This window comes from Megachile rotundata, chromosome 8 (assembly GCF_050947335.1).
Source record: "Megachile rotundata isolate GNS110a chromosome 8, iyMegRotu1, whole genome shotgun sequence".
NCBI classification, from domain to species: domain Eukaryota; kingdom Metazoa; phylum Arthropoda; class Insecta; order Hymenoptera; family Megachilidae; genus Megachile; species Megachile rotundata.
In genome coordinates this window covers 11,132,001-11,146,939 of record NC_134990.1, presented here as the reverse complement: position 1 = coordinate 11,146,939, position 14,939 = coordinate 11,132,001, and the positions used below count along the sequence as shown (strand labels likewise).

At 27.8% G+C, this 14,939-nt stretch overlaps 5 protein-coding genes across 10 annotated transcripts; 4 read left to right on the top strand and 1 right to left on the bottom strand.

The window, feature by feature from the left end:
* The first annotated feature begins 75 nt into the window (after positions 1-75).
* On the top strand, positions 76-3,615 carry Crk (Crk proto-oncogene, adaptor protein). The gene is made up of 3 exons (XM_012294196.2): positions 76-449; positions 946-1,301; positions 1,443-3,615. Exons 1-3 carry the CDS (start codon positions 415-417, stop codon positions 1,913-1,915), a joined length of 864 nt encoding a protein of 287 aa, XP_012149586.1. The 5' UTR covers positions 76-414; the 3' UTR covers positions 1,916-3,615.
* A 534-nt stretch (positions 3,616-4,149) lies between these two features.
* LOC100883970 (protein Nazo) lies at positions 4,150-5,681 on the top strand. The gene is made up of 2 exons (XM_003707101.3): positions 4,150-4,738; positions 4,818-5,681. Exons 1-2 carry the CDS (start codon positions 4,564-4,566, stop codon positions 5,078-5,080), a joined length of 438 nt encoding a protein of 145 aa, XP_003707149.1. The 5' UTR covers positions 4,150-4,563; the 3' UTR covers positions 5,081-5,681.
* Positions 5,682-6,545: 864 nt separating this feature from the next.
* Positions 6,546-8,341, top strand: Ip259 (NSA2 ribosome biogenesis factor-like IP259). 2 transcript variants are annotated; one of them, XM_076534122.1, is made up of 2 exons: positions 6,546-6,686; positions 7,448-8,341. In XM_076534122.1, the coding sequence occupies exon 2, from the start codon at positions 7,477-7,479 to the stop codon at positions 8,254-8,256; it is 780 nt and encodes a 259-aa protein (XP_076390237.1). In that variant the 5' UTR covers positions 6,546-6,686; positions 7,448-7,476; the 3' UTR covers positions 8,257-8,341. The 2 variants fall into 2 exon arrangements, with proteins under 2 accessions (XP_076390237.1, XP_003707116.2); XM_003707068.3 differs by lacking the exon at positions 6,546-6,686 and adding an exon at positions 6,733-7,194.
* RpS27A (ribosomal protein S27A) lies at positions 6,550-11,592 on the top strand. 2 transcript variants are annotated; one of them, XM_012294192.2, is made up of 4 exons: positions 6,550-6,686; positions 8,468-8,586; positions 8,665-8,882; positions 8,992-9,191. In XM_012294192.2, the coding sequence occupies exons 2-4, from the start codon at positions 8,484-8,486 to the stop codon at positions 9,139-9,141; spliced, it is 471 nt and encodes a 156-aa protein (XP_012149582.1). In that variant the 5' UTR covers positions 6,550-6,686; positions 8,468-8,483; the 3' UTR covers positions 9,142-9,191. The 2 variants fall into 2 exon arrangements, with proteins under 2 accessions (XP_012149582.1, XP_076390241.1); XM_076534126.1 differs by lacking the exon at positions 6,550-6,686 and adding an exon at positions 11,019-11,592 and having other exon boundaries at positions 8,474-8,586; positions 8,992-9,151.
* Positions 9,542-14,931, bottom strand: LOC100880322 (protein Aster-B). Of its 4 annotated transcripts, XM_012294185.2 has the most exons (14): positions 14,466-14,926; positions 14,027-14,315; positions 13,728-13,929; positions 12,610-12,890; positions 12,096-12,248; positions 11,834-11,987; positions 11,482-11,640; positions 11,251-11,372; positions 10,947-11,139; positions 10,457-10,687; positions 10,199-10,352; positions 10,006-10,126; positions 9,771-9,922; positions 9,542-9,672 (listed from the first exon to the last, which is right to left on the bottom strand). In XM_012294185.2, the coding sequence occupies exons 1-13, from the start codon at positions 14,504-14,506 to the stop codon at positions 9,791-9,793; spliced, it is 2,232 nt and encodes a 743-aa protein (XP_012149575.1). In that variant the 5' UTR covers positions 14,507-14,926; the 3' UTR covers positions 9,542-9,672; positions 9,771-9,790. The 4 variants fall into 4 exon arrangements, with proteins under 4 accessions (XP_012149575.1, XP_076390218.1, XP_076390216.1 ...); XM_076534103.1 differs by having other exon boundaries at positions 9,542-9,922; positions 13,728-13,926; positions 14,466-14,927; XM_076534101.1 differs by having other exon boundaries at positions 9,542-9,922.
* Between the last annotated feature and the right edge of the window lie 8 nt (positions 14,932-14,939).

Sequence of the window (14,939 nt, the reverse complement as noted above, 5' to 3'; positions counted from 1 at the left end):
GTTTATAAATATAAATTTAGTGATATACTTGTATCTTGCAAAAGAATATGTTTTCAAAATGGAAGGTCTTAGTTCCTTCATTAAGATGTTAGATAGCGCTAAACATAAATTTGTCGAGATCTTCGAGTTTCCATTCTACACTCTACATCCGTGAGATTAAAAAACTCGAATTAAATTATTAGTTTCTATTTTTATTGTAGAGTATGGATAGTTATTATTTTTACAAAAATACAAATTTGGACAACTTTTGAAGGAGCTGTTGTACTTTGCGCCGTCTATCGGTCGCGCTAGTTTCTAATTGTCGGGACTTAGAATGTGTGGGGCTCGAACTCACTGAAGAAGTAGTAAAGGAAAGGCGTATGTCCGCCAGAGGCTTAACGTCTGGAGACGTCACAGCTTATTACTTATAAAACAATGGCTGCTACTTTCAATCAATATGACAGATCTAGGTAAATAAAAATCTAATTTTATTCATCACTTTGTTGTTTGTATTTTATTTCCGTTGTGTCGTAAAATAATAAACATCAAAGACATGGACATAACCATTAAAGTCTCGATGTGATTTGATATGTATTTTTTCATTTGATATTTGTTTACAAATTCTGCTGATGTTTAATAAATTTTTACAATGAAAATTGAATACCTTTGGGACTTAACTTTTATTGACTCTTCACATTTTGTTTATGAATATACTCAGTAGTGGGATTCAAATTATTTAATAATCAATTCAGTGAAGTACTAATGAAAAAATAGTTTATTATTTGATGTAGTTATACTCACAGAGTAACAAACAAATTATAGTATAAGGAAGCTATAAAAGTATTTAAAAAAAGTTGTTTTAACAAACAGAAACAAGAATATAATGTTTTTATGAGATTCAATAATATTGAAGTTGATGTTGAATGTTATGAAATTATTTGTTTCTTTTATTATCATGCATTTTAGTTGGTACTTTGGTCCAATGTCCCGTCAAGAAGCCTCGGATTTACTGATGGGTGAAAAAGAAGGTGGTGTATTTTTAGTACGTGACAGCACATCGATACATGGGGATTATGTTCTATGTGTACGAGAAGACAGCAAAGTTAGCCATTATATTATAAATAAAATTCAGCAGGGTGATCAAGAACGTTATCGGATTGGAGATCAAATATTTCCTGATATTCCCAACCTTTTGGCTTTTTACAAATTACATTATTTGGATACAACACCATTAATCAGGCCTGCACCTAAAAGAACACAAAAGGTGATAGCAAAATATGATTTTGAAGGCAATGATCCAGACGACTTACCATTTAGAAAAGGTTTGTGTAGTTTCATATGATAATGAATATGTTTTGATAAATACTTTTTATTGACATTTAAACAATTTAAATTTATAAAGTAAATTTATATATCATATTTTTACATTTGTACATTTTAACAAAATAATGAAATATTTATAGGGGAAATTCTCACAATTGTAACAAAAGATGAAGAGCAATGGTGGACTGCCAGAAACAGTCTTGGACAAACTGGATCAGTTCCAGTTCCATATGTTCAAAAATATGAAGAAGACAATCATTCTGTGATGGAAAATAATTCGCGTCCAGATAGTGGAGGAAGTTCGACTCTGAATTCAAATTCTGTTCAAGTTTCTGCTTCTCAACCATCATATCCAGAAAGTGGACAAGGAACTACCCGCAGGTCAAATATTCAACGAACATTACCTGCTTTTGCAAAAGTGAAACAAGCAAGAGTACCAAATGCATATGATAAAACTGCTCTAAAACTAGAAGTTGGAGATGTGATAAAAGTAACGAAAACTAATATAAATGGCCAGTGGGAAGGTGAACTACATGGGAAGGTTGGTCATTTTCCATTTACGCATGTTGAATTTGTGGATAATGAAGTTGAAGAAGACAATCAGGAGATTTAACGGAGGTCTTCCAAGTGCGATGAGTAATGAAGTTGACTTGGCAATTTAAGTTTATATTAGCAGTTATCCTATGTACTGGTACATAGAAGCAGCTTATTTAAAATTTCTGTATGAAATTATTTGTTTTCAACAGTAATCTATAGTTGATTTTAATGATTTGTATTTGTTTTAATACGATTTTAAATATATTAAATTCATGTTAACTTCGAATACATGATCATTTTAGATAATCGTATATATTTATGGTTTAAAAAACATACCATTTTTTAACAATTTTGTACCGGTACATATCATGCTGTCTAGCCATAGGTTGTGCCACAAATGGAGCAACATTTTCTACTAGAATATTCTATTTAATGATGAAGCTGTTAACCATATTATGATTGTAATTATACATGAATTACATTAACTATATATTATTAGGTAATTACATAAGTTGCAATTGCTGAGTAACTTTTTTAAGAAAACAGAAACTGTGAATTTATGTTTCTAAGTGCATCGTATTATAACGTCATGATTGTAAGTTGCGCGGATTACTTGTTAATATGTAATTATACAGATCATAAGAGCATTTAGTTATGTAAAAAGTGGTAGCAACTTTAAAGTTCCGCTTTATACTATGTATACATTAGTTTTATTGTAATGGCAGTCATACGTGAATCACTGTAAATTATATATTAATATATAACTATATAAGTGAACTGTATATCGTGATTTTTGTAAGAACAATAACTTCAAAAATTACTTTAAAGTTCTGTTTAACGTAGTGATTCGTATAAATCCAGTTATGTATGTATAAATACATTCTAATATATATTTACATATTATTATATATTTGTAAAAATTGTAATTTTATCGTACGTTTTAATCGATTGTTTTCAATATTTTTATATGAATATAAACAGGCAACTTCCGAGTTCTACTCGTAGTAATATATATTAATTGCATTTGAGTATAATTATATGTAAGCTGTATGTATGTTATGTATAGTCGTTTGAAATCATTGTAATTTTTTGCATTTCTACAAGTATTTACAAATCGAATTATTTTATTTGTAATTTTGTAAAATTATTTCTACCTTGAATTCAGAAATTTATAACTATGACAATATATAATTATATAATTTCATTTATAATATAGTTTTAAAAAGTATTCATAGAAAAAGTAATTTACTTAGATTCTTTTCATTACAATTTGTAAAGGTATTTCATATAGATACATGGGTGAAATATCTGAACAAATTTCATTATCGAATTGATTACAATTTTACATAAATTGTACAAACAATTTTTAAGGTATGTCTGCAAAATCAATTTTTGGATTAAGAATATAACTAATTTATCAGTTCCTACATAAGTATGAGGTATTAATCATGATGAACTTCTTTTTTGTTAATATTTGTAAATTGCATTAAAATTAATGTAAGGATACTATTTTAAATTGTTAACAAATCTTTGCAAGAGGATAATATGTATTTTAAATAAATTCAAATCAGATTGAAAGAAACATTAAGGCAGACTTGTCTGTGTAATTATATATACATTATAAATTACAAAAGTAAGTATAAACACCATACAAATTTTTGCACATGGATTTGTAACAATTTTATATGCGTATTAAATTTATAGTAAAACCAATATATAATAAATCGAAAAGCGAAATCAATTTTGTAAGTATTATAAAGGCATAAAGCAATTTAATTATTAAATCATTTATTATCCTATAATTTTATTATCTTTCATGTCATGATCCTTTTGTAAAATTAAAATTTGAAAGAAATTTAAATCGATAAATGCGATTCTAAAGGGAAGGTACATACATGCTCAGTTTGTACCGTTTAAAGAATTAATAATTGGATATTCCTATTAATAACAATATACTACTCTAGTATTATATTAAATCTCATTTTAAATCTCATAGACTAAGTTTCTACCGAGGGTTCAAATCGGGTTGGAGTCGGGTTTGAGTCGCGGGTTGGAGTTGCGGCAGGGTTGAACATTACCAACTGCATAAAGTTAACTACCATATTCTGACATGTAAAGGAGAGCAATATTAATTTTACAATATCAAAATAACATACAAAAATTATTTCTTAGATTACAAGATCACCGACAAAATGTAATAATAACCTTGTCTACACCAATTAATACAACACGTGATATACAATGCAATTTGGATTTGTTATGTTGGCAACATGAATTTGCCTTTTGTCGTTTCCACTGAACCTCAATTGAACGCTACCCATCAATTTTATAGGATAGAGTTCAACTAAAACTTTGGTATTTCCACCGTAAGAGCGCTCACCTCAACCCGACTCTAACCTGATTTGAACCCTCGGTGGAAACTTAGTCATAGAAATATAATTCAAATATGCAATGTACAAAATGTTAGTATAAAAGTAATATATGCAAAAAAGAATGGAAATTGATGACATTTGAATATAGCGGGGACAATGGTGGGAGGTGACAATACTTTTACTCACAGATTGGACTTCCAAATGAAACTGCATGAGACTATATCAAGTTTATTAGGATTCCCCAGTCTAATGATGAGAGAGAATATAAATGCAACTGCTACAAACTTGTACGACACGGGATTAGTTTGAGACTCCAACACATTACAGTTAATTCTTAAAGTTAAAATTATAAATGAGTTGTTTAGAAAAAATGTTACCAACATCTTCTATTTTAGAAGAAGTTTCAAAACTTGAAGCTGTCAAAAAAATACAAGTATCTGTTAACTCTTCGATAAAATATGGAGCAATGGTTGGAATAGCAACAGTGGTTTCTGGTATTCTTGCTGGTCCTGTAGGAATTACAGCTGGTAATTATTATTTTAAAGTATTTAAATTTAATCATCATACCCTGCATAAGATATTATAAAAATAAATTTCTATTTTTAGGAGGTATACTCAGTAGTTGTGTAGCAGGTTTAATGTCACAAGGAGAATTTAAATCAGTTACTTATATTCTTCTTTATGAAACTTCTCCACAAGAAAAGGAGAAACTAGCACAATTAATACGCGAACAACTCAATTCAAAAAATATAAATACAATGCGTGACTTTATTCTTAATATACAAAATAGTGTAGAGCTTCAAATGCTAATAGTACAATTAATTACTGGATTTGTAACCAACTACCTTCATAGAACAGTAAAACAATAATTTTTTTTATACTAAAAACAAAGATGGAAATGTTCATTGATACATTGTTCGCATAGGAAGAAATAACATGTTCACTAGTTACAAATGAATAATTAAGTATAATTTATTGATTTACTTATTTTTATATGTTATAATGTTTCTTTGTAGAAGAGTAACCATTTGATTTAAGCAAAAATGTCCTGTATAATATATGCAAATTTTTAATTCTCAAAAAGTTGCATACATATTAACATGTAATATGAATTGAAAATATTATTATGCGTTTTTCTCCAAAATTAATTTATTTTCTTGAAATTTATAGTGAATCTATTAAAACTGAAATTATAAAAAAAGTACAACATTATTAAAAAAATATTCTGGAATTGTGATAAATAATTTAATTTTATTGTTTATATATGAAATATAATACTTAACTAACATATAATAAGGTAAATATAATAGTATATTTTAAACCACTATTTTATACATAATATATAAAATAAGCAAAATTATATTATATATAATAAATGATTATACATTTTATTAATTATAATAAAAAATAATACATATTTGTACACTTTTGCAATTGTAAATATAATGATAATAAATTACTAAACTATAAGTTCACACTATCTATTTTTGAATTTTACTCATTCTTTCTATAATAAAACATGTTCTAACCACTGCCAAATGATCTATGACATTGATGCAATAAATTGCTATATACATATATGTACATGAGATTCCGTTAAATTTTATTCAATCCTTTGTGAAAATACATTATTCTACAATAATTCAGTTACTTTTTCAGAAATATTTTTAATTTTTGTACATTTCTTTATATATATACATTTACTTATTTATTACATAACAGTAGTATATGTGCGGTAAGCGCGTGGTTTATGTGCTACGACTCTGTGTACTTCAAAAACGCATCATTTGATTGGCTAACTTTAATTATTAATAACTCGGTAAATAATGTTTTAAGCCAAAATTAAAAGACGAATATTGTTTCTGAATTTCCCCTTTCATGTTCTTAAATTTTAAACAGAATTACGAGACACCCTGTCTGTATCAATGAGTACGTTTCCATCGAGGGTTCAAATCGGGTCAGAGTCGGGTTAGAGTCGGGTTTGAGTCGCGGGTTGGAGTTGCGACAGGGTTGAACATTACCAACTGCACAAAGTCAACTACCATATTCTGACATGTAAAGGAGAGCAATATTAATTTTACAATATCAAAATAACATACAAAAATTATTTCTCAGATTACAAGATCACCGACAAAAAGTAATAATAACCTCTTCTACACCGATTAATACAACACGTGATACACAATGCAATTTGGATTTGTTATGTTGGCAACACGAACTCGACTCTTGTCGTTTCCACCGAACCCAATTGAACGCTACCCTAAAATTTTGTAGGGTAGAGTTCAACTAAACCTTTGGTGTTTCCACCGTAAAAGCGCTCACCCCAACCCGACTCTAACCCGACTCTGACTCGATTTGAACCCTCGATGGAAACGTAGTCAATTAAATTTACAAAATAGATGGCGTTGACTATCTCTCCAATCTAGAGTTTCCTTACTTACGATTTCTTTTCTTATGTGCATGGCGTAGTTGAAGGTAAGTTTTGCGATAAATCTTGAAAATTATTGAAAAATAATGATTATTCGAATGTTCCTATTCTATCGTTTACGTTTACAATTTCTATAAATGCGTTTGAAACATTCTTTGCATTTATAGTTATTGTATTTTACTTGCTTCCAAGATATGTTTAAGTTGAACACATGGCACGTTGTAGTAAATGTGATTGCATCTTAAAATCACATTGATGTGATTTATAGTTGCTAAAATTCAATTTAATATATCAATATTTTCACATATCACGTAATTTTTTTAATATACAAGAACTATATTTGAAATATTTAAAGTTCCTGAAGACATAGTATGTTTTGAATGTGTGAAGTGAACAGTATTGACTACCAACGTTTATATGAATTTCACAATGTAGTGAAATGTACAAATAAACTCTGCATTTATATCAAAACGTGCGAAATTCGCGAAGGATAAATTACTATTATTGAATATAAATTTAAGTACGGTATAGTGCATTTAAATACAAAATATATAGGTAGGTATAATTTATAATAAATACATGTAATTTCTCAAATTATATTTTTAAATATAATTGCATTAAAGGATATAAACAGTATATATTCTTTATTAACATTAAATTAATTATGAAGCAAATTATAAATATAAAATTAAAAATAAATGTATATATTCATATACATGTGGCAAATTTTTATTAATATGTATTAAATGTTTTAGTATTTAAACTTTCTATTTTCAAAATATTCAAGTTGAAGTAATTTATTTTGTAGATAATTGACAACTAAACGTGTAATTCATCATGCCGCAAAACGAATACATTGAGAGACATCGTAAGCTGTATGGGCGACGATTAGATTATGAAGAAAGGAAAAGAAAAAGAGAGGCTCGTGAGCCTCATAAACGAGCAGAACGGGCTCGTACTTTACGTGGTATAAAAGCAAAGATTTTCAACAAAGAAAGACGAAATGAGAAGATACAAATGAAAAAGAAAATTAAGTCTCATATGGAAAAGAAAATAAAGGAAAAGTCGAATGATGTACCAAATGGAGCATTACCTGTATATCTGCTAGATCGTGATGTTAAAAAGGATGCAAAAGTTTTGTCAAATATGATAAAACAAAAACGCAAAGAAAAAGTTGGTAAATGGGATGTACCAATACCTAAAGTTAAAACACAGTCAGAATCTGAAGTTTTTAAAATAATGAGAACTGGAAAATCTAGACGCAAATCTTGGAAGCGAATGGTAACAAAAGTAACATTTGTTGGTGAGAACTTTACAAGAAAACCACCAAAATTTGAAAGATTTATTAGACCAATGGCATTACGTTTTAAAAAGGCACATGTAACTCATCCTGAATTAAAGACCACATTTTATTTGCCAATTATTGGAGTTAAGAAAAATCCGAGCTCATCTATGTATACCAGTTTAGGTGTTATTACTAAAGGAACAATCATTGAAGTAAATATTTCAGAATTAGGTCTTGTAACTCAGTCTGGAAAAGTAGTTTGGGGAAAATATGCTCAAGTTACGAACAACCCTGAAAATGATGGATGTATTAATGCTGTTTTACTTGTATAAATTATTATTGAATGACTACATAATTGATTTACATGTAAATCAAAAAGACGGTTACAATAAAAAAATACATTTGCTGACATACAAACTGTTTTAATTATTTCCTTACTTTTGTGTATAATACTTTATGATATTTTATGAATTACAAAACGGTTTTCTGTAGTAATACATATTTAAAATAGTAAAAAATATATGAACTATTTATTTCTTGCAGTTACATTCATTTCACCATGCAGATATTTGTGAAAACCCTTACTGGGAAGACCATTACCCTCGAGGTTGAAGCATCGGACACTATCGAAAATGTGAAAGCAAAAATTCAAGATAAAGAAGGTAACAATATAAAATATGTATTTATATTAATTATTTTATGAAATGTTTTTTAAAAACACATTCACATTTACATTATAGGAATTCCACCTGACCAACAAAGATTAATTTTTGCTGGAAAGCAATTGGAAGATGGTAGAACTCTGTCAGATTATAATATTCAAAAGGAATCTACATTGCATTTAGTCTTACGTTTAAGAGGTGGAGCTAAGAAACGTAAGAAGAAGAATTATTCAACTCCAAAAAAAATTAAACATAAGAAGAAGAAGGTTAAACTTGCAGTGCTCAAATTTTATAAGGTATTTAAAAAATTATATAAAAATATTAAAAAATAATTAGAAATACTAATAAATAAAAATGTATTAATGAGTTGAGAATATATCAATGAAAATGAATGTTATTGATTAGGTGGACGAAAACGGAAAAATTCATCGACTAAGAAGAGAATGTCCTATGGAACAGTGTGGTGCAGGAGTTTTTATGGCTGCAATGGAAGATCGACATTATTGTGGCAAATGCGGTTATACACTTGTATTTAACAAACCAGAAGACAAGTAAAATCGAAAATGTATGATTTCTTAATTAAAAAAATGTCATAAATACAAAAATACTATTTGTTTTTACAATACCTTTGTAACAGTTTGTAACTTTTAAAGATTTATAAAGATATATTTTAGTAAATAGCTAAAAAATAATTACTCAAAAGATTGGTAATTGTTGGAATAAAGTTAAAAGCTGTTCTAAAAATTATTTATTTTTCTGCTTTACATTGTGCTAATATACATCTTCTATTCACACACATAAACATATAAATATAAATATTATATTTATAATTAATATTCATACTTATATATATTTGGGCGTGTATATTTATATACAAAGAATATATTAAAAATGTAACTTAATTTAACTTAACATTTTATAGGAAAAAAATTTTATATATAATATTCTACAAATATTCAAATAATACAAATGAATAAATTTAAATCATCACATTTCTTGTAGATTATAAATAATTTACATGCGTATTGTTGCGCATTTGAAGTTATCAGCAATCATCACAGCGTACTTGTTTATCTAATTTATGTTCTATGCAAGTACAACATTGTATAATATTGGTATCATTAAGTACACTTAATTTTTATTAATAATTATAATTTTTACTTATATTTCGTATTGATACTCACGTTATTTTTCTCAGGATATTTTACATTTCTGAATGACTTCGCTGTTCTGGACGCGAATTGAAGCTTTTTACACTTGGTTTTAAGACCGAAAACATTTTTTCTGTTGCAGTAGGATGTATACTCATTTGCAATTCCGTTAAAGATTCTTCTGTCTTTAAAATCAAATGAAATAATTTGGTCAATTCATGTAATATATAAAACAATAATTTTATAAAAATAAAACTGAATGTTTTACTTGTCTAAGTAATTGTGCAGCAGTATGAAGTACTCTTTGCCATTTTCTCATTTCTACATTATGCAAACTTTCCTGCTGTTGTAGTAAATGGATCCAATCTTCTTCAGTCTTTGGAGTATTTCTAAAAATTAAACAATGTAAAATGTTTTACAAATATACCTCACACCACACGTATCGAATAGATAATACATACTTTAATACATGTAAATCCATGATTGTATAGGCTGCAGCTTCTTCTAAACCCCATAGTTTATAGTATAATAGACCATTAATTACCATCAAACATAATACCGCAATTAAAAGCATTGAACTAATTATCATACTGGAATCACCTCGAGCGCCGGAAACTATATATTAAAGATATATATGTTGTGGATATCCTTAACTTATAATTATCAACAATTTGCAAATGTATATATTGTAGTGGAATGTTATACCATTAATTTCATACCAGTATTATCATTAACATGTGGCAAATTCAAAGAGCTCTGTAAACTGGGAGACGTATGATCTGTAGAATGAGTTTGTAAAACAATACCAGGACCAGTAGCACGACGTCTTCTTCTTGCCTTCCTTTTCACTCCTCCACTTCCACTACTTTCTTCACATTCTATAGTTAATGCTTTTACTAAACTTGTAAAATATTCTTCTAATCCGGCCCAACAATTTTTCTCAATAACACCTGTTTTTTTTATTATTTAAAGTATATATTCCAAGTTTATAAATAAAAACAAAATGTATATACTGTCACGTTCCCGCATCTGCTTCCTCAATACCTGAGGATTTGTTTGCTATTTTCATGAAATTTTTTGTTATAAATGTTCAAATTAGCAAATTAACAAATTTATAAATTCTCAAACTTCCAAAAATTGCTATTAAATCCATATATTTATACGTATTACTTGCGGATACGAAAACATGACTTTATTTCAAATATTTACCTTTTACAAAACCCCATACACTCTTTTTGTACTTTATTTGAGCATAAATTGAAATACTTGTTTCATTTTCAGAAATGCTATTCATGCAGTAATGAATAAATACAGAAAAAGAGTCTGCATATGGAATTCCAGCATTTACACTTTCTACATCAATGCTGTATAAATGACCTGGCTTGCTACATGGTAACATTATCTGAAAATATATTAAATTTGTATATAAAACAAAAATTCTTTAGATAATTAATAAATTATATTAGAGTAATACTAAATATTATATATCTAATCAATAACTTTAAAAAATTACTTGGGTTTCTGAAATATGGCAAGTCCTTGGTCCAATAGCTTGAGAGAGTGCCATTGTAAATGATAAACTTCTGACTTTCTGACCTGTTTGCACATTTTGTGTCCATGCTGACTGTACTAAATCTTTACAATAATATTTTTATTTTAATAATAATTAATTCATAAATAGAATGTTTTAGTTAATTAAGTTAACAAATTATCTGATATAAAAATGTACATTATTGTATCTTACCCGTAGTTTTGCGAGCAGTTTGAAAATCTAAGTAGAACTTCGAATTTGTAAACAACAAAGTAAACAACTGATCAATATGAACGGGAAATATAGCTTGGTTTATCTGACGACCTTCGTGTAATGAAGTACATACTATATTACCTCGAACGCTTGATTTCACTGTAAATACAATATTATAAACTGTTACATAAATCACGCAACAAACATAAAAGTAAAATGTTTAATCTGTTTCTTACAATTTCATTGAACAATTATATGGTATAATACACAGAAGATTATATTTTTGGGAGAAAACATTTTATGAAAATAAAAACTTAATGAAACTAAACAAATAGTAATATTTAATACATACATGCATGCTTTTCAGCTTCACTTTCTGTTGTATCACTCAGATCTGTTGCATCAATAATAGGATTTGATCGAGGAAGATGATGAACTTCTGGTTTGGATTCAATAATTGCATCCATTGTCCCAGTTATTGGATGTTCCATATTATTATTTTCTACCTTTAATTGAAAATACATAATAGATAAACAAAATGAAAATTAAAGAATGCTAAAAATGAAAGTTGTATATTTTGATTGCTGTTTCAATTTAACTCCATATTAAATTACCTCTGAAAATGATTCAACAGATAACCTTGTAGATAGTTTTTCATCATCAACTGGGGGTAATGGGGGGACATAGTCTTCATCATCAGATGTTAAACCCAATTCATCTCCATAACAAGAATGTACAAGTTGCCACATTTCAGCTGCATTCATTGACTAAAACATTAAATATTATGTTTAGAAGTATCATTCAATTACTTTGTTATATATTTTTTATATTCTACTTAATAGTTATAAGTTCTATAATAAAATTGTAATGACAACATAGGAAATAAATTTCAGGTATAAATATGTTGAATATATAAATATTGATCAATTAATTGTATTTATAACTTTTGGAAATTCATTGTATGATTAAAAACTTCATAAATCATAACACAATAAACAAATATTGTGCTGTATCTTTCAAATTTAATACAAAAGTAATTACATAAATTATAAAATATAAATTATGATGTTTTGTGTCACTAAAGTAATACTTTTTAATGTTATGAAACATTTTGTGCGATTCCCATACCTCACCAATAAGAGCATTTTGCCAGACACGAAATAACATTACATATGTTTTATCTCTTGCTCCAAATGATGTCAAAAAAAACTTATCAGTGGCAGTGCATATTAAAATTGCATTAGGAATAACAAGTGCAGTTTTCTCTTTGGTAATAGATGTAACATCCTTCCAGCGTAGACATACTAAAGTTTCCCAACTGAAGATATTTGCATAAAAGCATACGTAATTTTGAGAAACATAAAGCCTACCATGAACTAATATTTCACGTTGCAGTGCACACGAATAGTCTGAAAATCATGTATTCTTAATTTATATTTATTCTTATATTAATTGCATATTTATATGTAATTTAATTTAATTTTATCCGTGCTGTTAAATATAACAAATACTTTATCTTCTATTTTATTAAATAAATATTTCATTGAATTCTAACAATTACCAAAATATGTGTTTATCAAACCTAGAAAACAATTAATTAACCTTTGTTCAGCGGTCTCCGGGTCTACTCAGAACTAGCCTATAAACTACTTATTGGTCATACATTGATGCTTGCGTCGTTTCGGCAATTTCACTGCGCGGCACGTTTGTTGTTGTCGTCTTGTTTACATTATTGAAAACAAAACACCATCCTATAGTGATAAAGTGAAACGTGTGCGTTTGAGAATTACGTTTAAAAAAAGTTAGTAGGAAATGTAACAATAAATATAATAAACATGTTTGTAATTGTTGGAAAAAGTTTTAGTAAAAATATATGAATTAGTAACTGTTAATATTTAATGTCATTGATGTTTAATTATTATGAATGAATATTACTTGTTCATTCTTTTTCCTCTTTTTATTTAATATGATTACTGTGAAAAAAAGAAAAAGAATTTACATATAACATTTTTTATAATTTCTGTACTTTGAAAAGTTTTTTAATGCATTCATTTCAAGCAGTTTTATTAACATCCAGATGAACTATAAAATTTTGACTAAGAAAACATTTTGAAAATTCAATAATTCAGAAATGTAGTATACATGTATTATATACGTCCAAATGGACCCAGAGTCCGCCATTTGGTTCTAGGACGCTATGTTGCACGATTGTTAAACAATCCATAATCTGCAAGTTAATTACTTACCAACGACTAATCTTTCATCATCTGGTACATCCTTAAAAATTCGTTTAAAGTCTTCTGATCTAGACTTATAGGTTGGATATAGAACGTTATACCAAGATGATTTCTTTTTACTTCGTTCACTTCCACGTGTTTCCTTTTTTCCTTCGTGTGAACTTTTTACAGCTTGAGAAGAATCTGATGATTTATTTGCTACATCCTGCTGCTAAATATAAACATTAAAAATGTTTTAGAAACTAAATTTTAGTTTTATTCAATTTGTTTATTACAATTTTATAAAAAAGAAAATAATAGAATCTTACATGTATTTCATCCACTTTATTGGCATTATTATGTTCTTTGGAAGTTGGATCATGAATTGTTTTTGAATGATCCCGCTTAGAACGTACTTTTGGACTAAGACGTGGAGACAAATTTGGACTTGAAACAGGACTACCTCGCTCTACAGTTCCTCCAGTAACTGCTTCTTGAACATTATCTGATACATTATTTCCCACATTTGTTGTTGAATTTTGATTTTCCAGTCCAGTGGAACTTACATTGTTCATAACGTCACGGCTAGATATTAGCAAATCTTCCACTGACTTATTCCTGTTGCACAAAATATTGCAAATCATTCAAAATAAAAATATGTTGAAACAGCTGTTTTAAAAGATCAGTAAATAATGACACATCATAGGGTAATAAAGTTAATATTAGATATTAATATTGTAACAACTTATTTACTATAAAATTACGTACATGGTTGGATATTTTTGAATTGATTCCACTTCAAAGTACATAATAATTTTATAGTACAATTGTACAGTTAAATTTGTCACAGCTTTATAATATACACTTGGTTAGATTAAAGAATGATAATAATACAATATTCCGTAATGATTATCAATAATATAATACATTACTTTTACTGTAAATACATTTTGAAAACACACTTTGTATACGATTTTCGCAAAATGTATAATCGTTGCAGTAGTGACAATCCATTTCAAGTAAAAGTTTCAATTATCATTAGAACACACGACAGTTGACATAGTTTCCACAAAATTATGCAGCTATTATGTTTTTTGTAATCATTGGTATCACACTTCCTTATCAAAATTTTTATCAATGCAAAGTCACTGTTTAAAATGAAACAAAAAACAGTGACGGTCTTAAAAATGTTCCACCATATTGAATTGATCTATCCTTGTCTAACACTAACAAAAATGGAAC